Source organism: Phaseolus vulgaris, chromosome 2 (genome assembly GCF_051622355.1).
Source record: "Phaseolus vulgaris cultivar YP4 chromosome 2, ASM5162235v1, whole genome shotgun sequence".
Taxonomy (NCBI): domain Eukaryota; kingdom Viridiplantae; phylum Streptophyta; class Magnoliopsida; order Fabales; family Fabaceae; genus Phaseolus; species Phaseolus vulgaris.
The window spans coordinates 48,243,719-48,271,674 of NC_143499.1; the positions used below are offsets into that span (position 1 = coordinate 48,243,719).

The window sequence follows — 27,956 nt, forward strand, 5'->3', positions numbered from 1 at the left end:
CTGTCACCACCGCTAAGAGCCATCTGAACCCCACAAACAAAGACGTAACCATGATCGAACCGTTTTAAAGTTGGAGCGAGATTTAGGATTTACGACAAGTAAAAAATTGTTTTGAGTAAAAGTTAAAATTGAATGTCATTAGGTACTGACATAAGAAGTAAGAGAAATAAACGTGTTCAAGTTGAATCTCCACTATTGATGTCAAATTACTTAAAAACGCAGAACCTAGTATGGTTTGCTTCAACTTCAACGCGTGTCCATCTCCCTTTGCCATCTCATCTCCTCGTTATTCTCTTTCCATGACAGTAATATTTCTAAATTCCTTCTTCCTTGTTCCTGTCCAAACAGCAATACACCTTAACCTTGGATGCTTTTGCTTCTACTCAGTAAAAATGTCTTTGTTATTTGGATTTTCCCGCATTTTGCAAAACCAGCAGAGCAGCGAATAGCTTCTACTTCTTTCCCAAAATGCAATATAACTAAGAAAGAGAAGTGAGAAACTAATAACATCACGTCTCAACAAGCTATTGAGCTTACTATCATCAATTCTTTTACATAATCTATTCGTTTTTCAAGTTATGCATTTTCATTTTTAGTGCTGAAGTAAGAAAAAAAAGAGAAGGAGAAGAAAAAGTGGAGACAGAGAATCCGGTTTTACTTTTATTGGTGTTGAAAAGTAGAACAAAAATACAGCAATAATTATATGATACAGGATCTGGCACCATTTCTACACGTATGGGATTTGATTTGCATTATTATTAATATTAGTAGGAGGAAGAAGAAGAAGAAGACGATGAATGTTTGAGGAGGAGGATGGAGAGAGAGAGAGAGGGGAAAAGAAGAGAGTGAAATGGGTAGGTCCATCATCCTTCTTGAGAGACAAGAAATGTATGGAGCCCTTTAAAGTGAAAAATTGGGAAAGGGCTCACACATTCAAAGTCAAATGAAATGAATGGGACAAAAAAAGGAAAGCAGTGCACACACATTAATGCTGCCACAAGGAACCCTCAAAGCCACAAAGAATCATGCTCTCTGACTCCCGCATTGAAATCTCATCTCCAATGAAATAACCCCCACACTCCCTTTCATCATAAATGCCGTCACACCACGCCTCCGAATACAGCCACCCGTCCACCGGCTCCACAAACACCACCTCCTCACTCCGCTCCGGTATTTCCAAACTCGTCCCCAGACTCGGCAGCTCCACTATCTCCCCCAGATCCTCCGCCGTCGACGCCTCCCCCGACGACGAACTACCCGCCAACGACGACGAGGACGAACACTGCGACAGCGTCCACGATGGAGTCGTCGGGGGATCCATCACCTCCATGGCGGCGGCCTTCGCCGCCGCCGCCTGAACGTCCCTCGGCGAGTTGGAGTCTGGCCGGGGCAGGGAGCCCGCGAGCTCGGGGAAGTTGAGAATGGCGGAGTTGCCTTTGATGGCGAGCGCCGCAACGTCGTGCGCACGCGCTGCCATCTCGGCGGTGGCGAAGGTGCCGAGCCAGATCCGGTTCTTCTTCCTGGGCTCGCGGATTTCGGACACCCACTTCCCCCAGGAGCGCATTCGTACCCCTCTGTATACGGGGTGCTTGCTACTGCTATCTCGGGCCTGCTTGGGCCTTTTTTGATCCGGTCCTTCCAAATGGGCCTCCGACGAGGAGTGCTTGCCAGTGGAAGCAGACGACGATGCTTCTGAGCTAGGTTGCTCAGCCATTACGTTCCTTGAGTGTTGTTGGTGTGAGTAAGTGAGTGAGTGAGTGAGTAAATGTGTGAGTGAGTGGTAATGAAAAGTAACTTGGAGGGAGGGGAGATTGTGTGCATATATAGTAGGAGTGAAGGGTTTTAGTAAGGGGAGAGAAGAGAAGAGAAGAGAAGGACTAAAGATATGAAAGAGAAACGTGGGTCTTATTTGTAAGTGACCCCCACACGAATGGCTCTGCTTTCAAACCCCTCCATCAACATGCATACATAATATTAATATATGGTGCATGCACATCTTCAAAGATCTCTATTTTATTTTTATTTTATTGTAGTGAAAGTGATGAGCGAGTGTGGCGTGAGTGAAGGAAGGTAACAAGGGGCCAGTCGCCCTTAATAGCTTGACCATTGCCCTAACAAACACAGCCTGGCAGAGGAGTGGAGGCCTTCTTGGACTCAATGGGAATTACTCTCCTTCATTTACACTCTAATCACATTCATTTTAACTATTAAATCTGATTATGAATAGAATTAAAACAGAGGATTTGATTTTAGAATGGAGGAGTGATTACTAGAGTCCCTCTTGAGACTTGACAGAATGGCCCAGAGTGAAGGCTGTTAGTTAATCTTTCCCCTTTTACTCATTAATGAAAAATGAAAACGTAGAGCATTTATTTCCCTCTTTGTGAGTGTTGTCCTGTAGCGAAGGAAAGAAAGAGAAGTATATTTGTAAAAGGTAGCAGGGTGCAGTGGCATTATATTCACATTGTCACCCACCTGACAGAGGAAGAAGAGATAAGGGACTCGTTTTCACTTTTCAGTCACCTTCCAACAAAACCTTCCCTTTCTCATTTTCTTCATTTTCTTCGTTTTCTTTTCATCTTTTTACTAACATAACAATCTCTATACACAATCTAACCATTCTAGGGTTTGGTCCCGGCATTACAAAAATCCAATCATAACTCAACTGCATCTTTCATCCACATCAAATCCATTTTTGGATCATTTCCCATCCACTTCCTCATTATATACAATGCTCATGCTATTCTTTTCAATAAATACCCAAAAAGTGTTCCCTAACCTATTGGGAACGGACACCACTTCAGTTAAATACGATTTTCTTGCATTTAATTAAGAAACAGGGGAGAGAAACTTTCTGATTCAGGTCTTTGTAAGGGGATATATCATTAATGACCATAACCAGGCTTCTGCAAATTCTTATTAAAGATGTAAAATTGGGTATTGGTGATTGATAAAAAGATAAGTAATTTGGCATGGTAGTGTTAGTGAAGAAGTTAAAAGAAAGAAGTGGATGGAAGATGAAAAGGTTGGAGTTTAAAGATTGAAATAGGTGTGAAACTACTTTTATGTCGGGAAGCCATTAATGTATGTACTTGGGAACTCACATACCTCAACGAAGAGAACGACGCATACCCTGTTTCTGTTCGTGTCAAAACGGAATTTCTTTAGCTTTTCTGTTTCACTGTTTAACTGTCTTTTGGAGGAAACGGTCAAACGGTCAAAATTCAATAGTCAAATATATTCATTTTCTTCTCTTTTTTTTTTCATTTTCTTCTCTTTTTTTTTTCATTTTCTTCTCTTTTTTTTTTCATTTTCTTCTCTTTTTTTTTCATTTTTTAATTTCATTAAAACACACACCATGATCTTCTTCCCTCTATTTTTTTAAAAACATTTATTAGAAGGTGCAACAAAAAAAATTATCATCATATTTTATTTTTCTATTGTTCTTTTCATTTTTATTATTATATTTGTTTTTTATCATCAGTTATATTTTTTTTTCTTCTCAATTGTATTTCTTTATATAATTAAGTATGGTATAATAGTTAGTTATGATAATACTTTTTATTATGTGTGATGTCTTGAATATTTTACTTAAATAGAAATTGTAAATATTTTGTTTAAACATAACACGAAGATAAAAAAAATATTAAAATGATGTAATTAAGATTTTAAATTGTTTCTGTTTAAAGAATTAAAAAAGATATGTTCAAGATTTATTTGAACAAACACATTTATGAAAATATCAATTCTAAAGATATTTGAAAAATACGGTCGAATATTAAAGTTACTACACATATTTAAATATTTTCATTGTTGCACATAGAATCTCTTTTATCGAATGCGTTTTTAAGTAGATATATAAGGTTAAAAAATTCTATTTAACAATTATAATAAAAAATATGTTACTCATTCAATATGCTCGTCAAATCGTTTGTAATGGACAAAATTGTATACGCTTTAAAGGTTTACTTTACACTGTAGAGTTTCAAATCATTGTCAAAACAAAATAAAACATTGAGTTACTTTTAAATATCATTAAAATATAAATTTTTAATATGATTTTTTAATTATCAAACCATTTAATGAGTCATATATCGTTTAGTGTTTTATCATATCGTTTATAGGATCTTCGACCATACTCCTATCAGATCATCTATAGGATTTTTTTCAGTTAATTTTTGTTACAGTCAAAATACAAAAATGTAAAACTTCACATATGATACTCTCATTTAATGATTTAATAGATTGTCTAATAATTTAACATACTCTACCCAAGCTTAACGTGTGTTTAGATTGTACCTAGGCTTAACATGTGTTTAGATGGTCTAGGTTTTCAACATATTATTCCATTATTATTATTATTATTATATATATATATATATATATATATCATTGTTGCATGTTATTATGTTGTGTTTTTAGATTATTTAGTAACATGTTTTTTTCTATAATTGTTTCCTTACTAAGTATTAATGAAATTTTATTGGGAAAAAAAAGCACCAATATCTTTCTATTTTTTATAGTAGGCTAAAATTTGTAGCAAATTATAAATTTGGATGGATTTCACGTTTAAGTGACACCTAAATGTTGGTAGTTCGCACCTTTAATGAACTTTGTAAATAAGAGGGAAATGAATCCGTAGAAGAGGGAAAGAGTTTTTCAAAAACGCATATATTTTTTTATTTTTAAGGAAATATTAAAACATTTTAAATACATTTATTTCTTTTAAAAAACATAATTATGATAAAATTGTGAAAGTGTGTTTTAATTTAAAGAACAAAACGGCACATGTCGTGGTGGCTAGGGGCAATTAAAGTGTAACTAAAATGGTGAGAGCATTAGGTTGATGAGAGTTTGGGTAAAAAAAAATTTTTATTAGAAAAAATAAATAAAATAAAATCAGACACTTTAGAAATATTCTAATCCTTATAGAGATATTTTAGGGTGTCCAAATTATTATATACAAAGTAACAAAAGTCAACATATTCAACACTGTACAAACAGACTCTACATACCTATAAACCAAACCTCAAAAGAAAGGAATGACAAACAAATCCAATATACAACCCCTACTATCTTGTCTGGATTCATATAATCGGTATTTAGTCTAAACAATATACACAAAATAAACTCTATTACAAATTACAAACAAGTATTAATATAAATAAAAAATCTTCGTCCACAATCATACCCACAACAGCATGACAAGAGAAGTCACTCTTCAAAACCAAAAATAGATTTGACAGTGTAGGTTGAAAATAGGGCATATCCCAAAGCTATGAGATTATTTAAAGAAGAATTGTTAAAGAAGTTGGAATGTGGTGGTGTCAGTTAGTCCTAAATATCAGGGCCCAAACATTTGATCTATTAAATGGGTGGAGCCATCCATTTTTTGTTAACCATAGTTTGAAATCGTAGAAGCCATGATTAAAGGGTGAAAATGTTAGAAAGAAAAAGGAAAGAAAAGAAGTTGATTTGAATAGAATCTCGTTCTGTGTATGATTTGAGAGTATACGGAATTTTGTTTTGTGGGTCTTTACTGCAAAATAAGGAGAAGAATTAACATAAGAAAATAGCATTGAAGAATGGGTGGTGGTTACAGAGAGCAGAGCCAAAACATATGGTATTAAATGAGTGGAGCCACCACGTGTTATTGGTGCTGTTGTTGTTTTATCTTGTAATTTAGTTTTGGATCACATAATAACACTCACTATCTCATCTTATTCACATGCAATTCAGATGTCACCCATACCTCACACTTTGGGATTCTCAACTTCCAAGATATCACTCTCATTTTATTTTTGCTGCTCCTTTTCAATCTTTTTTCTGTCAATTTTATTTTAACATTTGAGCAATGAATTGTAACAGAAAAATGAACATTCTGTGGGGTCTAAATATTTATGAATAACCTAATAATAGCTAAACAGCATATAACACCATAGATCAACCAAACACTCTTCTAATATCATCTAAAAGAAAGTTTTAACTTGAAACAGTTTTACAAACTAATAATCACTTTCATGAATATATGTTAAAATTTGAACCGTAGTTAAAATATGCAGACTTTAATGACATTCATTGCTTCTCTGATGTATTGCTGCATGTTGTGCACAGTAGTAAATAACTGCAAATTCCATTTCTTTTATCCAACTTCATTGTCTTATAATCATATCTCCCATGCTGTTCCTCCTCTTTTGTAGTTATAAAGTCGAAATTACAGTTTGAATAGAAACATAATTGTGCAGATGCAATTTGAGTTGAAAGAGATGCATGGTGTATTTATTAGGGTTAGTACGGTGCAAAGGTAACTGATGGTGTAAAGTGTTCTTAATCCATGAGTTGGTGAGATGAGGTATACATTGTCTATTTCGCTTTGATTTCTCCAACTCACTAACTACGCCACCACCCACCAACACACAACTATATATCCTTACATTAAATATTAAATCTTTCATTACGAATTACGAATTACGTCAACGTGTTCATGTTCATAACAATAATATCAAAATATTACTTTTACAAAAAAAATCATACTTAAGATGGCCTATGGCTTTCCATTGGTTAATACAAGCAACTTTTATTTAAAAGCGCAAGTAATAATTCAGCACTGTAACTACAGCCTGTGATCACTAATCTAACTTATTAAATATTTAATTTAATTACTATATTTTTTAATTTATTATTTTGATTTTACAAGTAACTGTGATGTCATGGGCCGATCCCACTAAGAAGGTGAAACAACTCGGATGACGATCTATAGAGTTGATGAAAAAGATTCTCATTCATTTCTCTTAAAGAAACGAGTGCGTTAATGAAATAGTTTGCTAAATATTCGAGATAGAGAATAATGATGGAATAAGGGTTAGAAAGAAGATTAGATACAGGGAAAGATCCAATATAAGAGAAGGGAGACCGATCAGAAAAGACAGACTATTTAGACTCGAAACCACTATTTCTGACTAATGAGACATATCTCTTGGCTAGAACAATAACAAATTGTAAGTTTTTTTTTCTTTTTCAGAAAAACAAATTTAATGAGTTTTAATCTTGTTGTTAGTGCTACTATTAGGGGTTTAAGGTTTCTTATTACCATATAGAATTTGTTTAGATGTTCTATCTATTTATTAATTTATTAAAAATTTCTTTGCTCGACTTATTCTCAACCGTGTGTCATAGCATAATTTATAAATTCCCATTTTTACCATAAAGTCAATGATTTTAATAAAGGTAATGATATATTGGTAATTTCAATTTTTTATACAACTGCATCACAATTTTCAATATTATTATTTTAATATTTTTTCATATCATTTAATTATAAATTTATCTTTTATTATATATATTTATTTTTAAACTCATCTCTAAAGAGTTATACAAATCCAAGAATTATCAAACTATCATTTTCCTTTTAATAACTCCATCATTGTAGTAAAGAATAAGCAACCTAATTATATAAATGAAATGAATTTTAATTGGAAATGATTTATTTTTCTAGAAACATATATTACTAAGACTTCTCTTTAAATACCACCATTGATGACACTCGTTTATTATTGTAGTATAAACAATCCCACGAGCAGTTTAGATGATGAGACAAAAACATTGAGTCAAATACTAAGGAAGCACATATATAATACTAAAGGTGATTAAACAATGAATTGTTTACTAGGGTTTCACGGCATGTCACAAAGACAACACTCTTTTCTCCGTATCTGAGCCGCAAGTGGAGAGAACAAACAGCCATGTCAGCAGATATAGGAATCATTAAAAATGTATCAGACTCAACAGTATATGATTTTGGTTGAGGGAGACAGGGAAGTTCTGCATGAACTATTTGAGTCACTGTGCTTGCTTCAGAATGGAAGGAGATCAGAGGAATATCTAAAGGGAGCTTCTGTTTCATGACCAACTCCTTTCTCTTTTCGTATGTAAGATCCTCCAAACCCAGCCTGTCACCCTACACTACATGTAAATGGAGGAATTAGTACTTTAAAGTCTATGCATAAACTTTGTAGCATAGGAAACAGTTTTTTTTAATACCAAACAATAAATAAATATAAAAGAAACACTATTCCAAACTTTATACATAAAGGTATGTCTCTCACACAAAACATCATCAAGAAACATTCCAGAACAAGCAAATGAAAAAGAAAACTAATATCTCAAACTACACAAACATCAACGTTTTGCTACCATAATAATACAAGTAATTGAACTTTGGACCCAATCTGATAAAGAGAAAAACATCCTTAGAACTTTTTTTTAACCAAACACATATGAGTGTCCTTGAAGTAGAGAAAAAATTTCACTTTAGATCCACTATTATCCGGTTAATCAGTATCTCATTTCTTTGCATAGGAAACAGTTACTACAAGAAAATCATCAAATAAAACCAATTCTTAGAGACCAATATAATTAGTTGCAATAGTAACTAAATTAGAGACATTTTAGAAACTAAAACAAAAATTGGTTTCTAAATTAATTTATATTATTGTTAAATAGTTTATAAATTGGTATTTAATTAGCTACCAAGGTTTTAACTACTAATTATTTAGTTTCTAAATTTGGTCTCTAAAACCTTGGTTGCTAAATATCAATTTAGAAACTATTTAACCATAGAAACTAATTTAGAAACCAATTTTTATTTTAGTTTTTAAAATGGTCTCTAATTTAGTTCCTATTGCAACTAATTATTTTAATCTCTAAAAATTGGTTTCTATTTCATGATTTTCTTTACCTTAATCATTCCGTCTATTATAAGTTCCAAGATCTTCAGGGTTTCTTTGTCAGCATCTGGCCATGACGGAGTGCCACCATATGGCTCGGTAGCAGGGCCAAACCAGCAACTTTGTCCTTCAGGTCGGACCAATAAATAGATAACTCATTCTACTATCTCATTCACTGTGGTAATTACTAACTAACGTCATAGATAGTAACCAACTTATTGCAACTAACTACTAATGAGGGTAACCAAACACGATTGAGGAAATTTGAAACTGCATGTGTACTGGAAAAAGTTCAAATGGAAAAGATACACAGTTTTTAAACTATGAGCTACATACTCCTCAGCAAACAACAGAAGCAGATTTTGTAGTGTGAACGGAAAATTATGTGCATTGGTTAAAATCGGTTGACTAATTTAAATGACTTAATGATCCATTACCTCACTGTGAACTCTTATGGCCTAATAAACTAATATTTTGATTTTAACTGTAACTACTACTTTACCCGTTATTTATTTACAAAATTAAAATATTTGAATTATAATTTTTTGTTCAGAAGCACAATAATAGAAAGTAAAAAATCATTTTGAAAATATGGAAATTCTTATAATAAACTATGTGTAAGAATGATAATAGAAAATAATTAAGTAAGAAATCAAATTAACAAAACATATCATATTTCGATCTTACCACTTTAAAAAGAAATATGAGTAAGCAAATATTTTTTTTTTATAGATGTCAAGGTTTTGATTTTATGTGTGACTACAATTGTGACTGCATCCGCCGCAATATCTAGAAATGCGACAAAACTGCAATTATAACCGTAATTTAAAACCTTGACTTTCACAAACCTGGAATCAACAGATAAACAAATGAACTGGGCAGTGTTCACATACACCGTGTTTGGGTTTTATTCAACAGGAATGGACTGTTGTTTATCTGTTGATTCTGTTAATGCCAATATTAACAAGATTTGCACTATTCAGTTAGATAGTAACCAAAAATTATCTATGAAGTTACTGTTTTCTGGCTAAATGATTTAAATCACAGTGAAAAAGAAAAAGAAGGGAAAGGTTGCAGAGATAGAACTGGCATGTAGAAGTATAGAACTCGTAACTTCAAGCAGTTCTTAGATACTGCTAAAGGCTCTTTGCTCATCGGTTCCATGGTTTTCAACCTCCATATGAGAAGTTTGCACGGATGAAAATGATGAATGTAATGTGTCTCTGTAATTTGTTTATAGTTTGACATAATAACAGAAGAAATGGAAAAGGTTGCTACGCACCCAAGCTATTTACAAAGAAGATACCCACAGAGAAGGAAAAACAAAATTCATTCAAAGTTACCATATTTTTACACCCTTTCTATGCCATACAATCACTGCACAACTCTACTTAATAATTCCAGCTTTCCTTTTTATGCATTCAAGATTAATATGGTACAGAGTTTATACATATAGACAATCTGAAACACTGAATACAAATTCAAGTTCCTATTATATTCTCTCATGAGTTTCTCACACTCAAAAATTTCCTCTTCTTTTTCAGAACCCTCATGTCTGGTGTGCTTCTGATTTCTAGTTCAGAGGACTCGTGTGAATCATCATCTCAATTTTATTTGAAACACTCTATTATACCAAATCGAATGAAGGGTCATGTGGAAGAGGTCATACTTCAAGGGCTTTACATGCCAAAAAAAATGTTTCTGAGCCTTTCTGACCCCAAGTTGCAACTTGAGATATTTCTCTTGTGATACTGAGAGAAGTATCTGTTTCAAGTTGGGAATATCTTTTTCAGCAAGGATTATTGAGAATGCATCCCAATTTAAAACCTCAAAGAAAGGTGGAACAAAATTGTCAGATATAATCACAGGTACACACTCATAAAATATGGCTTCAACAACTCTTGGGCTGTTGACCTCATATCCTTTAGGGCATATGCAATACTTGCTGTTCTTCATGTGATGGATGTAATTCATTTTGCTTGCAACACCATGAGGCATTGGGCCATATATCTTCATATCAGGGTCTTTGTCCTTCCAGTGCTTTAGCAATATTGGACGCAAATAACCATGCATATTTCCAGCATAGAAGGCAAGAATGGGTCTTTGGTGAGGAGGCTTTCCACCCAGGTCTCTCTGAGGATCTCTAACTGATCGGACATAAGCTTCCGGAAGAGAAACATCCCTTCCTATTTTAAAGCCTTGAGTCACATCAGCATTGCAGAGAGCTTTTATGCAGTATTCCATATGGTGCCTTGTTTCGTACGGAGCCTGCAACAATCCAGTCATAAATTTTGTACCAATACGCACACATGCTCAGTGTTATGCTACACACAAACACTGCTGATATGCTGATATTTTTAGTGACACACAGACAAAAGAAAACTAAAGATGATGTAACTCAGTAGAACACTTAATACCAGAGTGATATTTTTTAGAACACGATGACCATCAAAAGGTTGCTACATTTACCCTTTTATTCACAAAAAATGAAAGTGATATAGCTAAAAAATACGCTTCTTCAAAAATTGTAAATAAAATATGTTTGAAGGCTGGAACAGTCCATGGTTCACTTGCAAGTAGAATTAAGGGGGAAAAATAAAGAACACACAGCATACCCAATCATGGCAAGCAACAAGAAAATGGTCAGCACCACCAGTTCTGTTGAAGTGACGATATTTTGCGGAAATTTTGTCTGTGTAGTCTTTCAAAAACTGACGGAGATTTGTTCGATTATGAGAGTTACGTACATAAAGGGAGTGTTCTAACATACGCGCACTGAATGGCAAATAAAACAGGTGTGCCTTTGAAGGATCCTTCACAACAAAATGTTTATTTTCCTCCATCAATTTCATAAACCAACCCTCTGAGGCATATAGTCCCTTAAGTATAGGTTGATGAAAGATGGGTTTATCTCCATCCTTGTATATATAAACCTTGAGCATGCGTTCCATGAGTTCATAACTCCTGCAAATCCAACAAGAAAAAAGTTAGATGTTCTTGAACTTTGTTCATAGTAGCTCAGACCCAAGTCAAACAATGAAAAGGAACGTAGGACCAAACAAATGAAGACAAATATCATATTTAGAGACGAAAACTAAGATGGCCTTGTGATTAAGGTACATTCCATATTATCATACCCTCAAGAGGAGTGACCAGAGTCAAACATTTTAATGATCAATTAGAGGAATCATGTGTATGAAAAACAAGCTTGACTCAGAACATATGCATGTCAAGGAAGGACTTCAGTTTTTTTTTATAATCCAAGGATTCACTTTAGTTGAGTTCATTCATATTTCCTTTAACAAGTCCATCAAGCGTACCTTTTGAACATAGAAATATTGCGAAAGAGAGGAGCATAAAGTTCTTTGTCTTCTGTTACTGTAGGAGCATGCTCAATCTCTAACCTGGCAGCAAGAATTTCCAGGTCACGTTTGGATGACCACCTTGGTCTCTGCAATAAAAGTAGATCTCCAGATTGAAATAACCATACCAATGTCTTGTCCAGGTAGCTAACTAATAATTGACAGAGATATTAACATAAATACTATTGAATATGGTAATTCATGATATTAGGGTTCTTGATGTTAATCAAGATTGCACTGTGATGACTAATCAGTATTAACAGAAAACTAAGAAACTTAACAAATACCATTGCACGAGCAGAAGCACGGCGACGTACTAGAATGTGGTTCATCTCCTGAATTAATGTTCTTGTTTTAGGTGGCATCATACACCTCATCTTTCTCCTAGGAGTTATCATTGCAGTACTGTTGTTTGAGGCAGAAAACACAACTTTCTGGGCAGAATTTTCAAGACTAGTCACATTAGCAGAGGAAGTTGAACTGTGCGAGGTATGAACACGAACACCATCATATTCCCTTGAATCCACATTATTATCATTTACCAACCTAGAGGCTCTCCTTTTTGTTTTCGAAAATTGCTTCCCTGAAAAGTTAACATCACTTCCCTTGCCCAAAATTGCATAGAAGTTTTTGGATTCAACACTCTCCAAGTCCAATCCGTCTCCTTTTCTTCCAACATCTTTCTTCTCAGATAAACTGCGAGCATCATTTTTATCTGTCCCATGTTCAAAAACATCATCATTAGATAAGTTTCTTTCAGAGACTAAGTCGCCGTTTTCATCATTGTGCCTTCCCATTTTCTTGCCGTCCCCAACTTCAAATTGAACAATGGGATTGGGCATTTTTTCCACCGTGGCAATGAAAGCAGAAGAATTAGAAAACCCTGAAACAGAGCCCATTGGGGGGCTCCAAACAGTGAAGTACTTTGGTGTTGAATGCAATGATGGAAATCTAACTTTATCATACTTTTGAGGCACTGAAGACCATGGGGCATTTCCACTTCCATATGGAATCAATATTGACTGAAACAGTAAATAATTAACAGCAAGTACCCCCAGCAGAAAAAGCAATCTCCGGTGCCCCATATGACATAACTCATAAAAATATGGAAACAGTTAAACCAGTTAAGAACTGAGATGACCCCAAATCACTTCCTTCTTGGACAATTACCTTCGATCTTCCAAACAATCTGCTACATATGACTTCACAAATCATTGAAGAAGACTTGAAGAGAAAAAAATCAACGGATCCCACTAAGAAAATTGGAATATTTTATAGTTAGAGAGATTGCAGACAATCCAGAAAAATGTTGAGTCGGATCATGTAATTAACGACTGGGTCTAAATTTTCACTATTTCTTAAGATGTATGGAACTTGAGGAACATGAAGAAAACAAAAGCAAAGAGTTGAAAAAATTGACATTTGTTTGGTCTTTTCACTAACGAGACAAGATGGGAAGGTGCAGTAGCAGTACTAACCTTAGTACAGTGAAGACTGAAACCGAAGAGACAAACTTGAAGTTCTCTTTCTCTCTCCTTTTCGCTATTTCTTTTATACAGTCACCAAACAAAGACGCACTTCAGAAGAGATCTAAGTTGAAATCTTTCAAACTATCTAATAATAGAAACAACTTCATCAACGCACATATACTATTTTTTTTATACCAGCCACACAAACTAATTAATCTTACTTCAACATTTTCATTCCTGTAAAACAATCTTTTCACAGATGTTTTTAACCTTAGAAAAAGAATAAAAAATATTATAATTATAAATTAAGTTGCTTCATATTTTATATTTTTTTTCAATTAATTTTTATGGATTATATATTTTTCGACGAAAATTATAACAAGAAAAGGAAATAATAAGAAGTTTCCAAACTTTTTTTGTAAGTTTTCTTTATTAAAAACTATACCTTTAAAATACTTCTTTTAATTTATTTGTATCACTTCGTTTACTTCATCTTCTATATTTTATTAATTATACATTTTGAAAAAAACTTCTAACAAATTTACTGCAAAATTAAATAGGTTAATTTTTTTCTTTTTAATTAGAATTTTTTTGTCTGTATCAAAGAAATAGATTTTACTTCCAGAAAAATATGAATTTGACTGATTGACTTCTAAAAGAATTTCACCTTGCTTTCAACATTTCTTCACCTTAAGTCTCAATTTAACAGTTTTATTGACATTGTTTAGAGGTACAAACATCCAAAACGACGTCGCATGAATTTGTTCTGCCATGTGACAGCACACAAACACAGAACCCTGAGCCCAAACAAAGTTGAAGAACGCAAAAGACTTTATCTTGTTCTTGATGGCTCTGAAGGTGGCACACACTAACACTTTTCCCATCTTCGCCCCAACCCTCGACCCCAACCCCAACCCGCGTACATCCTCGGAGCTCCGACTCTCTCGCTGGAACAACCCGCAAACCCGCTCCGACAGACCCCCCAATGCACGCCGAACAAACCGGCCCTCCGGCCCGGCCAAAAGGTCCAAAAGCCCACAAAGGCCCAACGTCGACCCGCAGTCCCACCCGGCGCTCAGGTTCTCCAACATCCCCAAATCGAAGCCGCGACGGATAACCTCCGCCCCCGATAACGTGAAAATCAGCGACGACGGACTCTCCTACGTCATCGATGGTGCCCCGTTCGAGTTCAAGTACAGCTACACGGAAACCCCCAAAGCGAAGCCAATCAAAATACGCGAAGCGCCGTTCCTGCCGTTCGGTCCGGCCACCATGCCGCGGCCATGGACGGGGCGCGCGCCGCTACCGCCGAGCAAGAAGAAGCTGAAGGAGTTCGACTCGTTCGAGCTTCCACCGCCGCACAAGAAGGGGGTCAAGCCGGTGCAGTCGCCGGGGCCGTATTTGCGGGGGACTGGGCCCAGGTACGTGAAGTCGAGGGAGGAGATTTTGGGGGAACCATTGACGAAGGAGGAGATTCGTGAATTGGTTAATTCCTGCATGAAAACCCAACGCCAACTCAATATGGGTTCGTTCGTTGCTACTTGCTACTGTTTTCTCCTCGCTTTTGTTGTGTTTGTGGTGGAAAATTCACTGTCTTTGTTTGTGTTTTATTTTAGGTAGAGATGGTTTTACGCATAACATGTTGGATAATATACATGCTCATTGGAAGCGGCGAAGGGTGTGCAAGATCAGATGTTTGGGAGTGTGTACTGTCGATATGGATAATGTTTGCCAGCAGTTAGAGGTTGGATTCTTCTCTACTTTATTGCAATAAATAAAATACATTAATTTACATGCTTAAAGATTTTTACATTCTCGCGTCTAATCACATTCTGACATTTATGATAAGCTACATTCCTCAAATTTTATAATAATTACCGTAAAAGTTATTCATCTATGATGTAGCAGTCAATAAGTTATGTTAGTTGTACTAGTTATGTAAAATTTGTTAGTTGTTAATTTTCTCCCAAATGAGCTCTACAAATTGAAGATGTATACATACACTCATATTAGCATCTTTTTCTTATCAATCAAATACAATGAGAGGCTTCTATGGAAATCCTCCCTTGTTGTTTTATTACTTTTGGCCTCTTATCAACTTGGGTTCACTTGCACATCTTCTCGAAAATCTGATAGTGACACTTGACATTGTTAATTTAAAAATATTTATATTGACAGCACGTACAAATTCAACTAAAAGAAATGGTCTGAGAAGTTTTCGAAGTCATAATTTTGCTGGGTGTTCCGATGTGGTTGTTTCTTTATTATGGTGTTTTTTTATTGTCTTTCTAAGAGATCAAGTGGTAAAGAACAGTATAGGTTAGCATGCCATGTGGAACACTCTTATGCAGGTTGAGAACTTCTTTTCTTTGATTTCTCTTAATGATCTAAAAAAGCCCGTTTCTTTTTCTTTGCAATGATTTATCTTAACCTACTTTTGTGTATTGGCTGTGTCCCCTGACATTTATCATTGAAAAGAAGTTAATCATGTTTAGTTGTTGGGTAATTTTTCCGCATAGTTTCATCTCCTTGCATATCTTGCAACCCTTAAACACAACCTCTGGGTTAAGGAGGAGGAGGAGGAAGATAAATATTGATTGGAGAAGTGCAAGATTTGTCAGGAAATGGAAATGTGCAAAATATCATTGTGCTGCATCATTTGAGTTTCTCTTGCCTCATGTTATCTGATTTTCCAGGAAAAGACAGGGGGTAAAGTCATTTTCAGACGAGGTGGTAAGGTCTACCTGTTTCGAGGAAGAAACTACAATCATAAAACACGCCCACGTTTTCCACTGATGTTGTGGAAACCTGTGAGTCCAGTATATCCTAGTTTGATTCCGCGAGTTCCTAAAGGTCTAACTCTGGAAGAAGTAACTAAAATGCGTGAAAAGGGACGCACATTGATTCCCATTTGCCAGCTAGGTACCATTTTAAGGATGTTTAGTGCAGTTTAGTAATTAAGAAAAGTTAATTTCTCATGGCAAACTGGCATCTAGCTGTCTTTTTTTTTCATGATACACATACTCTTTTAATGCATTGGCTATTTTTATCATGCTACAGGAAAAAATGGTGTTTACTATTACCTAGTTAACACTGTCCGGGAGGCATTTGAAGAGTGTGACCTAGTGCGTATAAACTGTCAAGGACTAAATAAAAGCGACTATCGAAAGATTGGAGCAAAACTAAGGGTATAACCAATTTTGCCTCCAGTGTCGAAGATAATATGAACTCAGATTTTTTCGCTGTTATTTTGGATTTTCTTACATTAATTAATGAGCATACTATTTTAAAATCTTTCTTTCACATCTATTCTTTTAACTGTAGGATCTTGTACCTTGCACATTGATTTCCTTTCAATATGAGCACATACTTATGTGGAGAGGACCAAATTGGAAGTCCTCTATACCAGATCTTGGAGATGACCTCAAGGAAGCCAATAAAATTGTTGACGATAAACATTTTGAAACACGGTCATCAGAGGCCCTAGAAATCTCAGCTCCAGGTCTACAGAAGAACCCAGTAGAGCATGCAAGTAATTTTTCACATGACGCTAGCATTTCCTCCTGTTCAAGTGCTGCGACTTTGGATAAGGTTGAGGTGCCATATCCCAATGAAAATAGCAGACAATCTGTTTCTGAGGTTACTGAGCTTACTTCACTCACAAAAGTCTATGAAGTTGAAACCGCAAATGTTGCCACAGACTCCTGTGCTCAGCCAGACCCTTGCACGAGTCCCAGTCCAAGTATGACCTTTTATAATAACAGTTCTGAAGACTCGTCGAGAGCTATGAGTGATAACCATGGAGCTGAGGATATAATGGATAGCCAAACCTGCTGTGGTGGTCTTTCTGCTTCAATTTCAGGATCTGATGCAAATGTTGGAGGTGGTGACAATTATATCAATGGCATGGTAGATCCTCATTCTGATGAGCTGCTAGATGCTTTAGGAGAAGCAGATGTGAGTCAGTTACCAAGGTCAGCTGCTCCTTGTATGAAAGAAATTTTATTACTGTTCGAACAAGCTGTTGAGAAAGGTAGTGCACTTGTTCTAGATAAAGATTCTTTGGATGCGGACAATATTTATCAAAAAACAGTTGCCTTTGCCAAGTCAGCTTCACCTGGACCAATTTTTGGGAAACACAGAAAGTCTCCAGATGCGGTTCAAAAGAGTCACAAGAAAGAAGGTTCGACTTTAGAGACTAAAGAAACTACCACTGTTTCCACGAAACGGGAAAAGGCGAAGAGTACTAAAATTTCTAGAAAAGCTAATTTTGATGACCAATTACTGAATGTTGTACCACAAGGAACATTAGGAGTTGATGAACTAGCTAAACTTTTATTATGATACTGGATGGTTTTATCGAAAGTTCTGATGACATTGCAGTGCATTTCATTTTCCATCTGAATCATACGTAGTGCATTTTTTGACAATGTATTTTTTTTTTCTACGGCCTTTGCTTTTGTTACTTTCCATAGTATAATTCCAATATTATCACAGTATGGTTTACTCGCTGTCATTATTTTGTTATCAGCTTCCTCATGACTTAGGCTGTGGCTAGACGTCTAATGTAACAGAGTGGTATGGAAAGACGGGGAAGTATCACATCACTATTTTATATTTCATGATGAAATGGGGTCAACTGTTTATTTCATTGTATGGATTTCAGGTAGAATGATGAAGAAATGATTGAAAAATAAGATCGTGAACCCACAATCTCCCGAATTTGGTAGGAAACAAATAAAGTTTTCAGATGCGTAGAGATGAATCGCATTTTATCGTTAATTTGCCTTCTTTTTGGCACATCAAGTCACCTTTTATTCATCACATTTTATACACTTTTTATTCAATTCACAAAATATTACAAGAGGAAGTGATAATCACTGAGAAAAGGAGATTACATATATATATAAGCAACAAACATATTTAAAAGAAAATGTCTAAATATAACTAACTTTTGACAAAGAAAGGAACAACACAATATGCTAAAAAAAGAAAAAAAAAACAATCTAAAGGAAACTACGCGTAAAGTTTTAAACAGTTGCCACTGGCCTCCCGTCTGATACATTTTGGTCGTCAGTTATAACATTCTTCCAGAACCAATGGTTTTCAAAAAGAAGATAAATTTCCTCAATTGGGACCTTCTTTGTTTCCGGCAAAAGGAAGAAAACGAAGCAACTCATGAGGATAATTAAGCCAGCAAAGAGCAAGAAGATTCCATATTTGAGGTGGCAAAGTGACATGAGGAACAACTGAGCAACAATTGCAGTGAAGATCATGTTGACACACACCACAATACTCTGTGCAGCTGACCTTATCTCCAATGGGAATAGCTCACTGGGAACCAACCACCCAAGGGGACCCCAAGATCTTCCATATGCCAATACGAACAAGAAAATCACAACCACCAGAAGAGCACTGATTCCTTTCCCAAGTTCTTTCCCGTGTCCAAAATCCACAGCCAAAACTGAAGCCGTAATAATCTGCAAAGCAATTTAAAAAAGTCCAATAAGCAATTCCATTAAAAGCGTTGCATTTGTTTGATAAAACTAAAGCTTGAACAAGTAGTTACCATGCAGCATATCATTTCAAATCCAGCTTCCAGGAAGAATTTTCTTCTACCAAACTTGTCAACCAAAAACATTGAGATCACAGTGGCAACAAGAAGAGCCCCATTGGTGATAAAAGATGAAAAGAGAGCAGCATTAGCACCAAACCCCAAGCTCTGGAAAATGACAGGGGCATAGAAGAGGATGGAGTTATTGCCAGTTAGCTGCTGGAATGCTGGAATCCCCAAGGCACCTATGATCAGTTGTGGCCTATACTTTCTCCTCAGGAGTGTCCTAAATGGGCTCTTCACAGCTCTTGCTTCTTCACTTGCTTCCTTAAGATCTTCAAATTCAGCATCAACATCCTTCGTGCCTCTAACTTTTTCCAATACTTTTCTTGCTTCATCCAACTTTCCTTGCTCCACAAGGCTGTTAGGTGTCTCAGCACAGAGAATACCACCAATGAGCATAAGAACTGCCGGAACACCTGCCAAACCCAGCGATATCCTCCATCCATGCGGATGGATGTTGTTGGTAAAATAATTCACTAGGTTTGCAATTAAGATTCCAGCACAAGTTGTGAACTGAAACAGTTGGTTCACTGCTCCTCGATTCTTAGCTGGAGCCATTTCCGAAAGATACAATGGAACAGCCTACACATTTGAATGCACCATTAAGAATAATATTTCTTTATAAGTAACCTATGCATGTTACATATCGAGTCAGAAACAAGAAGCAAAGTTGAAACTATAATTACAAACATTATTATGAAGTTTGTATCCACTTATTATATTGAAAATTAAAATGACTTTAATAAGGTGAATGGAGTATTTGACTTACTTGGTTACCAAAGCCAATGCCTCCACCAAGAAGGATCCTGCCAATGATTAGCATTGGAATGTTCTTGGCTGCTGCATTGAGGATTGCCCCTGCTAGAAAGCTAAGGGCTCCCACTATGATGCTGGCTTTTCTTCCCTTCTTCCTTGTTAAGGAGGAAGCAAAGAATGTCATGAACAGTGCTGAGATATAAAGAGATGATGTGAACAGTGTGAGGACTTGGTTGTCATATTTGCAGTAGTCGGTCTCATTCTGATGCATGTTCTTCCTCATGTACACGTCTGGGAAGAATTCCTTCAGAAAATCATCCATGGAAGTTACCCCACCTGACACATCACAACATCACATCTAAATTTCTCATTCTCAACGTACTTTCAGACACCATGAAAAGAACAACACACCCATAACATCACAAACTTTTCTTCCAATGATTTTCTGAATTTTCTACTTTCTAATGCCTCATAGTGACCAATTCCATTAGAACAAAAGACACAGTGTAATCATCTCATATTTTTTTAAAAACATATTTGGTATTTAAATTTTTTTAAAATAAATATAAAAATGAGAGAAGATTAACCTGAAACACCAAGATCATAGCCAAAAAGTGAACCACCAAGTGCCCCAACAATGCATGTGAAGGCAAAATAGATAGTGAATTTGTGGTTATAGAGATGAGCCCTTTTCCCACGTTCTCCTCCTTCTACTATTCCCCCTGCCATTGCTCTCTCTGTCACAACTTTCACTCTTCCTTTTCTGAATACAAAAAGCTCCACCAACTTTCACTATATATATATTAGAGCTTCAGAGTAAATAACAGTTTACAGCCATTAGAAAAAGAAAATTGGTAACAGTAACAGATACAAACAGGGATATATTAACAACTAGTAGGTAATTCTGTTGTTAATTCATCTAAAATAGTTAATACTTAAAAAGCATATAAAATATGAAATATAGATTACAGAATTGGAAGAAAATATTTCTTCATGCATATCTTTTTCAAATTGCTTTGTTTCTCTGTTATCATATGTGGAAAAGGATATGTTGAATTCTAATAATTGAAATTAATTGTTAATTAATAGTATAAGTATATTTTAGTTTATATACTAAATAGTATAATGTAAATCCTAAAGTCGTTGAAGAGATAAACTATTTATGGAATTATAACATATTGGTTTATTTGAAGCCAAATTTGTTTTAAACTTAAATATGAAGAATAAAACCAGAAAAAGTTAATATTGAATATGTTGAGTTGATTTAATTTAAAAAATACAATTTAATGTGGAGGATGTATCTAATTCAAAGCACTTATAACTATATCAAATTTGGATTGTATCACACTTGAATTATATTTGGAAAGTTTTATGTATAAAATAATTTCTAATGAATTTAAAGAATTTTTTTTAATAAATTTAATGAAACAGATATCATAAAATAAAAATTGAAAACACTATAGCTTTTACTCGTTTCCATAATTTAAAATAACATATTTGCAAGCTTTAAATAATTTTTTAAATATAAGTAAAAGCTAAATAATATTAGTACGAAACATTGTATGATATTGGAGAAAAAAGCGAAAAAATAGTAATAATTTAATAATAGACACGTCTTAAATAATTATATACAGATAAATATATAAAATACAATATAATATAAAAATGGTACGTTACATTAATCTTAATAAACCTGTTATTGGAAATATAAAAGCACTTTACACCTATGTAACATAGATACGAGCACTTTACACTTATGTAACATAGAAACGAGCACTGACCCACAGAGACACGGAGATATGTATAATCTCTAAAATGCAGGACACGGGGATACAGATTTATATATTTTATAATTTTGAATTATATAAATTGAAAATAAATATTTATGTGCAAAAGTATGTTTCAGATTCTTTTGGGAGCAGGAAGATATTTTTCATGACTGGTTCAAAAGAATTTGTTTCTTATTTTTATAATCATAATAAAAATTTATATAATAAATTTGAGTTTTTAGAAAATTATTGTATTTATACCTTTTAAAATTGTGTTAGAACCGTGTTAAAATTTTCAAAAATCCAACAAATTTTTTTAAATTGAACACTTCACGATAAATGTCGTGTCGACACTTATACGTGTGTCCGAGTCTCATAGTAAAGATCTAAAACGTTACCCTTATTTAAATACTCATCTAAATTATTTATTATACTTAACTGTTAATTTTTATAAATAACATATATGTTCTGTTAAAACAATAGTATTTTGGACTGATTGGATTGCTCGAACTGAAAAAATAAAAATAAAAATGAATTAATAATATTTAATTGATTTTACTTCGGTTAGTTTTAAAGATTTTCATAGTTAATTAAAATTAAATTAATCCATACCAATATATATAATATAGGGATTCCATTATTCATTTTTTTTTCTAAAATTACTTAGATATAATTATTTTTTCTACCTAAAAGTCACAATTTGTTAACAACTTATTCTAGTTAGAAATTTGATTTTATAAAGATTTTAATTGAGATTCTTAAACATGAGTAGGTTTTTGTTCATTGGTGCATTTCATGTTGTGATAAGTTTTATAATGAAAGTTTATAACTATTAAATCTTAATTTAAATTGTGATATACGGTTGTTTTTCAATTATCGATTATTTAAAATATTGTAAAAATTTAAATTTAGATAGAGATAAAAGATGAAAAATTAAAACAGATAAACATTCTAAAAAATCAATTGTAATTTGTAAATACAAAAATAAAAGGTATTTTGTGATGAGTGAAGTATAATTCTTTAACTTGTTAGTAGGGAAATACACCTTTAAAAAAGAGAGTGATGATATGTTAAAACTGTATACAGTAAAATCATATATATAACATAATAACAAATTAATATTTTAATAATATTTATTTTATTTTTTAATTTAAAATATTATTATATTATTATAAGGAGGTATGAAGTGTGTTGTTTACTATTCACAGAAATGTCAAACAAAATTTTCCATCAAGATTCAAGAAAAGAAGAAATGCAGAATATGAAATTTCCTACCTAAAAAAATAACTACTTTATAATATAATTTTAATATATTTCTTATATAATATAAGTACTTTAAAGTTAGTTTGAAATTTAGTGATATAACTAAAATTTTCTGTATTTATCTTTGCTTTATGGGTTAGAATCAGTGGTTACACTTTGTTCTAAATTCTGGCATTCTTAAACCACTAATAAAATTCCATTGCTTCTAAAAACAAATTTGGCACACTTTCTGCTACAATTCTCTCTTCTTTAAACCACTAATAAGATTCCTTTGCTTTTCAAAACAAAATTTAAATTTATTCAGTGTAGGACAAAAACTTAACTGAACAAAAAAATTGTTTGAGTTTTGTAATTATAAAATGTTGGTTATATAAATAATTTTCTTCACTTTACGAGTAACTCTTCAAAAAAATTTTAATATCTTCAAGTTTTAAAAATAAACATCCTTGATTGTTTATTGTATTCATAATGAGATTCGTTTATATTTTTTAAAAAATTATTATTTTAATATGATTCTCAATTAAAAAAGAGGTATTTATAAAGTATAAAAATCTATTCATATAAATAATTTTCTTCAATTTATAAATAATTTTTTTAATTTAAATAATCAATATATATATAAGACTTATATTAAAATGATTTTTTTATTTATTATAACACTCTTTCGTAGATATCCATCTAGATGCTATGAAGGTACAGTATATTTTATTGACGTAAATCGTTTGGATTAAGTGGATTTTTTTGGATTAAGAAAAATTAAGTAAAAAGTGAGAAGAAAAATAGAAATAAATTTAATTGATGTGATAGAAAAAATTAATTGAATAGTATTGCGAATTATTAAAATATTTTTTATTTTATTTTAATGAGAATGAATATAAATTAATATTGAAAGGTGATTAGTTATAAAGTTATTATTTTATAAAATTAAAAAATAAATTCCAAAATACAATATATTTAAATAATTAATTTTAATCATATAATTATTTTTGACATTTAAAATATGTTTTTCTTAATTAAATTATTTACATTATTTTATCCTGATAATATATAAGGACTAAATTTATAAATAATTGGATAAATTTTGTAAATATTTATAAGGTTTAATAAAAAAATATTTCATATTTATTTAATTTTAATATGTTTTTAAATTATATAGTAACATAGCATTATATTAATTATTTTTTTCCTTTCTTCTTTTATACAATTATATTGGTTGAGAGAATTTAATTTAATACAATTCATGCTTACTAATTCTAGTTTCACATTATATGCTTAATAATAATAGTATTTTATTTTGTATAATTATTTAAAATCTAAAAGTTAAACATTTAACTTATAAAATAATAATTCTTTCATCTAAAAAAATTAAAAAGTGTTGAATCAAATTCTATATAACTTTATTCCACAAGGAAAGGAGTGGCAACCATGCTAAAGAAATAGTACTTGTCTCACTCCAAGTATAACGGGTCTTATTGGTAGTCATAAATCACTAGGCATAATGAATCAAATAAAATCCTTTTGTTTCATTTTATATCTTGCCATTGCTCTAAGTATTATCGTAATGGTCTTTATATAGTATACTGTGGACAATTTTAAGAGCAACAAATTATATTTTCAAAGCAATAACATAATACACTTAATTCTTTGATAATGTAAGTAAGAAACAAATAGCTAAAAGAGAAAGACAAGACATATATTCTTGTTCAATCTATTCTGTTGACAGTTTTATATTGTAGTTACTGGTTTCCAGTTTGATGTCTTTTGGTCTTGGTCCGATCTTATGATGTGCTTCCAGAACCAATGGTTTTCAAAAAGAAGATAAATTTCCTCAATTGGGACCTTCTTTGTTTCCGGCAAAAGGAAGAAAACGAAGCAACTCATGAAGATAATTAAGCCAGCAAAGAGCAAGAAGATTCCATATTTGAGGTGGCAAAGTGACATGAGGAACAACTGAGCAACAAGTGCAGTGAAGATCATGTTCACACACACCACAATACTCTGTGCAGCTGATCTTATCTCCAATGGGAATAGCTCACTGGGAACCAACCACCCAAGAGGACCCCAAGATCTTCCATATGCCAATACGAACAAGAAAATCACAATAACCAGAAAGGCACTGATTCCTTTCCCAAGTTCTTTGCCATGTCCAAACTCCAGAGCCAAAACCACAGCTGTAATAATCTGCAAAGCAATAAAAAAAGGTCCAATAAGCAATTCCATTAAAAGCGTTGCATTTGTTTGATAAAACTAAAGCTTGAACAAGTAGTTACCATGCAGCATATCATTTCAAATCCAGCTTCCAGAAAGAATTTTCTTCTACCAAACTTGTCAACCAAAAACATTGAGATCACAGTGGCAACAAGAAGAGCCCCATTGGTAATAAAAGATGAAAAGAGAGCAGCATTAGCACCAAATCCCAAGCTCTGGAAAATGACAGGGGCATAGAAGAGGATGGAGTTATTGCCAGTTAGCTGCTGGAATGCTGGAATCCCCAAGGCACCTATGATCAGTTGTGGCCTATACTTCCTCCTCAGGAGTGTCTTAAATGGGCTCTTGATAGCTCTTGCTTCTTCACTTGCTTCCTTAAGATCTTCAAATTCAGCATCAACATTCTTCGTACCTCTAACTCTTTCCAATACTTTTCTTGCTTCATCCAACTTTCCTTGCTCCACAAGGCTGTTAGGTGTCTCAGCACAGAGAAGACCACCAATGAGCATAAGAACTGCCGGAACACCTGCCAAACCCAGCGATATCCTCCATCCATGCGGATGGATTTTGTTGGTAAAGTAATTCACTAGGTTTGCAATTAAGATTCCAGCACAAGTTGTGAACTGAAACAGTTGGTTCACTGCTCCTCGGTTCTTTGCTGGAGCCATTTCCGAAAGATACAATGGAACAGCCTACACAATTGAATGCACCATTAAGAATAATGTTTCTCTATAACTATCATATGCATGCTTGGAAATCCATTCAGAAACAATTAGAAAAGAATGAAATGAGTGACTAAAGTAAAATTTATAAAATTGGGACTGAAATGAGTCTTGTAATCTGAGGACTAAAGTGAGGGTTGATGGGTTTAGTTTTGGAGCATTTGACTTACTTGATTACCAAAGCCAATGCCTCCACCAAGAAGAACCCTGCCAATGATTAGCATTGCAATGTTCTTGGCTGCTGCATTGAGGATTGCCCCTGCTAGAAAGCTAAGGGCTCCTGCTATGATACTGGCCTTTCTTCCCTTCTTCCTTGTTAAGGGGGAAGCAAAGAATGTCATGATCAGTGCTGAGATATAAAGAGATGATGTAAACAGTGTCAGCACTTGGTTGTCATATTTACAATAGTCTGTTTCATTCTGATGCTCCTGCTTCCTTTTGAACACGTCTGGGAAGAATTCCTTCAAGAAATCGTCCATTGAAGTCACCCCACCTGACACCACACCATCACAACTAAATTTTTTATTCTCAACTTACTTTGATGTAATAAAAAAATGCAGGGGAGGTAATAATACCACTTCAACTGAAAATTAAGAAACCAAATCTGATTACGGGTCTTTGCGTTTAGTATCAAAATTAATTTCACAAAAGTTCAACAGATGTTGTCGTCTCTTTCGTGGCTATTGATTTATCTTCTGTAATCTGATTTTTTATTTGTGTTGGCTCGTGTTTCACTGAATTTTCGAATTTGTTTTCAAAATTATACGACTTTGTTCTTTTATTTTTAAAATTAAAAAATAGTTAATTCTCATGTTTTAAACATTATTCTCAACCATTTATCTTCATGGAGTAAGACAGATATAGATCTGAACAGAAGCTGCAGCAAATTTGTAAGCGGTCATGTCATATCATAGTTCAACGTAAGCTTTCAGACATATGCAACTTCATTGCTTGTACACAACAAAAGTAGATAGTTTGTTTAATCAAACATTGAAGATGGAAATTGATAATTCAGTTTTATAACAGTTCACCAAACCATTTTTACAGCAATCTTTTCAAAAAACTGAACTTCAAAACAAAGTTCAGTTTAGTTTTGGGAACATCCCTAGCCCATGGAAGACATGTCCAAGAAAAAACGAATTCAATTCTAACAAAGTAAAATGTGAAAACATGAATTAACACATAGACAAATTAAAAACCAATAATACTACTAAAAACACAATGGAATAACAAAAAATAAAGTAAAAGAAGCAATGCAAAAACAGTGTTTGTTTAATACCCTGAATAATTGCAGGGTATCATGAATTCAGAGAATACTAAATTCCAGCGGCTATCCCCGGCAAAGTTTTGGAGTCAAAATCAATACACACTATACGCATGTTTCAACAATAAATCAAAATCAAATCAAAACCCCCTTTTTTCACGATCGTTATATTAAATTCTTCACAAGTTTATACTTCGAGTACCAATGCATCATCGTCAAGTAATTAGATTTTTGTTGTTACTTTTCTTTAATGCAACGAAGAGGTGTGGTGAATCTAAAAGAGAAACCGATGAAACAGATAAAGAAGAAAAAGTAACATAATTTGGCAGAACAGAGCATGTGAAAGTGATGTCAGAACAGAAACATGAACAGAGGAAGAAGAACCTGAAACACCAAGATCATAGCCAAAGAGAGAACCGCCAAGGGCCCCAACGAAACATGTAAAAGCGAAATAGTGAGTGAATCTGTGCTCGTAAAGGTGAGCCCTTTTCCCTGGTGCTCCACTTTCTACTCCTCCACCTGCCATTTCTCTATCTCTGAATTTGTGTTAGTGTTTCAGAACAGAGCTCAACACAACACAACACAACACACACAGTTCCACTTCATATGACTCTTATAAGGATGTCCTAGTCAACGCCCCAACCCAACTCATCAAAAGGTAACTCTTTTTTATTTTATTTTATTTTATTTAAATTAATATACTAAAATACAACGTTTACTAAATTACTATTCATTCTTTTCTTCCTACCCCACTCATTAATGTTTTCATTTCCAATAAAATAATATTCTTTATTTATTTC

The 27,956-nt window shown here is 33.6% G+C and overlaps 5 protein-coding genes across 7 annotated transcripts; 1 reads left to right on the top strand and 4 right to left on the bottom strand.

Moving 5' to 3' along the window:
* Positions 1–638: 638 nt before the first annotated feature.
* On the bottom strand, positions 639–2,346 carry LOC137812846 (uncharacterized). The gene has a single exon (XM_068615073.1). It carries the CDS (start codon positions 1,712–1,714, stop codon positions 986–988), a length of 729 nt encoding a protein of 242 aa, XP_068471174.1. The 5' UTR covers positions 1,715–2,346; the 3' UTR covers positions 639–985.
* A 7,771-nt stretch (positions 2,347–10,117) lies between these two features.
* Positions 10,118–13,722, bottom strand: LOC137812848 (putative glycosyltransferase At3g07620). Of its 3 annotated transcripts, none has more exons than XM_068615076.1 (5): positions 13,567–13,722; positions 12,376–13,277; positions 12,047–12,177; positions 11,342–11,690; positions 10,118–10,994 (listed from the first exon to the last, which is right to left on the bottom strand). In XM_068615076.1, the coding sequence occupies exons 2-5, from the start codon at positions 13,171–13,173 to the stop codon at positions 10,326–10,328; spliced, it is 1,947 nt and encodes a 648-aa protein (XP_068471177.1). In that variant the 5' UTR covers positions 13,174–13,277; positions 13,567–13,722; the 3' UTR covers positions 10,118–10,325. The 3 variants fall into 3 exon arrangements, with proteins under 3 accessions (XP_068471177.1, XP_068471176.1, XP_090155309.1); XM_068615075.1 differs by having other exon boundaries at positions 12,376–13,341; XM_090299183.1 differs by having other exon boundaries at positions 12,376–13,280; positions 13,567–13,716.
* A 468-nt stretch (positions 13,723–14,190) lies between these two features.
* LOC137812847 (CRS2-associated factor 1, chloroplastic) lies at positions 14,191–17,962 on the top strand. Its single transcript, XM_068615074.2, has 5 exons — positions 14,191–15,082; positions 15,174–15,301; positions 16,254–16,479; positions 16,618–16,745; positions 16,882–17,962. The coding sequence occupies exons 1-5, from the start codon at positions 14,404–14,406 to the stop codon at positions 17,899–17,901; spliced, it is 2,181 nt and encodes a 726-aa protein (XP_068471175.1). The 5' UTR covers positions 14,191–14,403; the 3' UTR covers positions 17,902–17,962.
* Positions 17,963–18,452: 490 nt separating this feature from the next.
* Positions 18,453–20,677, bottom strand: LOC137812849 (sugar transport protein 14). The gene is made up of 4 exons (XM_068615078.2): positions 20,518–20,677; positions 19,944–20,266; positions 19,127–19,756; positions 18,453–19,037 (listed from the first exon to the last, which is right to left on the bottom strand). Exons 1-4 carry the CDS (start codon positions 20,657–20,659, stop codon positions 18,588–18,590), a joined length of 1,545 nt encoding a protein of 514 aa, XP_068471179.1. The 5' UTR covers positions 20,660–20,677; the 3' UTR covers positions 18,453–18,587.
* A 3,875-nt stretch (positions 20,678–24,552) lies between these two features.
* LOC137812850 (sugar transport protein 14) lies at positions 24,553–27,796 on the bottom strand. Its single transcript, XM_068615079.1, has 4 exons — positions 27,541–27,796; positions 26,063–26,385; positions 25,233–25,862; positions 24,553–25,143 (listed from the first exon to the last, which is right to left on the bottom strand). Exons 1-4 carry the CDS (start codon positions 27,680–27,682, stop codon positions 24,688–24,690), a joined length of 1,551 nt encoding a protein of 516 aa, XP_068471180.1. The 5' UTR covers positions 27,683–27,796; the 3' UTR covers positions 24,553–24,687.
* Between the last annotated feature and the right edge of the window lie 160 nt (positions 27,797–27,956).

Excerpts from the sequence above, each read along its gene's own strand:
- LOC137812846 (XM_068615073.1), bottom strand. The coding sequence starts at position 1,714 with ATGGCTGAGCAACCTAGCTCAGAAGCATCGTCGTCTGCTTCCACTGGC.
- LOC137812848 (XM_068615076.1), bottom strand. The coding sequence starts at position 13,173 with ATGGGGCACCGGAGATTGCTTTTTCTGCTGGGGGTACTTGCTGTTAAT. Across the intron at positions 12,178-12,375 it reads GTGCTTCTGCTCGTGCAATG|AGACCAAGGTGGTCATCCAA; the intron begins GTATTTGTTAAG and ends CTTTTATTGCAG. Across the intron at positions 10,995-11,341 it reads TTGTTGCTTGCCATGATTGG|GCTCCGTACGAAACAAGGCA; the intron begins GTATGCTGTGTG and ends GGATTGTTGCAG.
- LOC137812847 (XM_068615074.2), top strand. The coding sequence starts at position 14,404 with ATGGCTCTGAAGGTGGCACACACTAACACTTTTCCCATCTTCGCCCCA. Across the intron at positions 15,083-15,173 it reads CCAACGCCAACTCAATATGG|GTAGAGATGGTTTTACGCAT; the intron begins GTTCGTTCGTTG and ends GTTTTATTTTAG. Across the intron at positions 16,746-16,881 it reads AGATTGGAGCAAAACTAAGG|GATCTTGTACCTTGCACATT; the intron begins GTATAACCAATT and ends TTTTAACTGTAG.
- LOC137812849 (XM_068615078.2), bottom strand. The coding sequence starts at position 20,659 with ATGGCAGGGGGAATAGTAGAAGGAGGAGAACGTGGGAAAAGGGCTCAT. Across the intron at positions 20,267-20,517 it reads CTATGATCTTGGTGTTTCAG|GTGGGGTAACTTCCATGGAT; the intron begins GTTAATCTTCTC and ends GTGATGTGTCAG. Across the intron at positions 19,757-19,943 it reads GCATTGGCTTTGGTAACCAA|GCTGTTCCATTGTATCTTTC; the intron begins GTAAGTCAAATA and ends TCAAATGTGTAG.
- LOC137812850 (XM_068615079.1), bottom strand. The coding sequence starts at position 27,682 with ATGGCAGGTGGAGGAGTAGAAAGTGGAGCACCAGGGAAAAGGGCTCAC. Across the intron at positions 25,863-26,062 it reads GCATTGGCTTTGGTAATCAA|GCTGTTCCATTGTATCTTTC; the intron begins GTAAGTCAAATG and ends TCAATTGTGTAG. Across the intron at positions 25,144-25,232 it reads TTGAAATGATATGCTGCATG|ATTATTACAGCTGTGGTTTT; the intron begins GTAACTACTTGT and ends ATTGCTTTGCAG.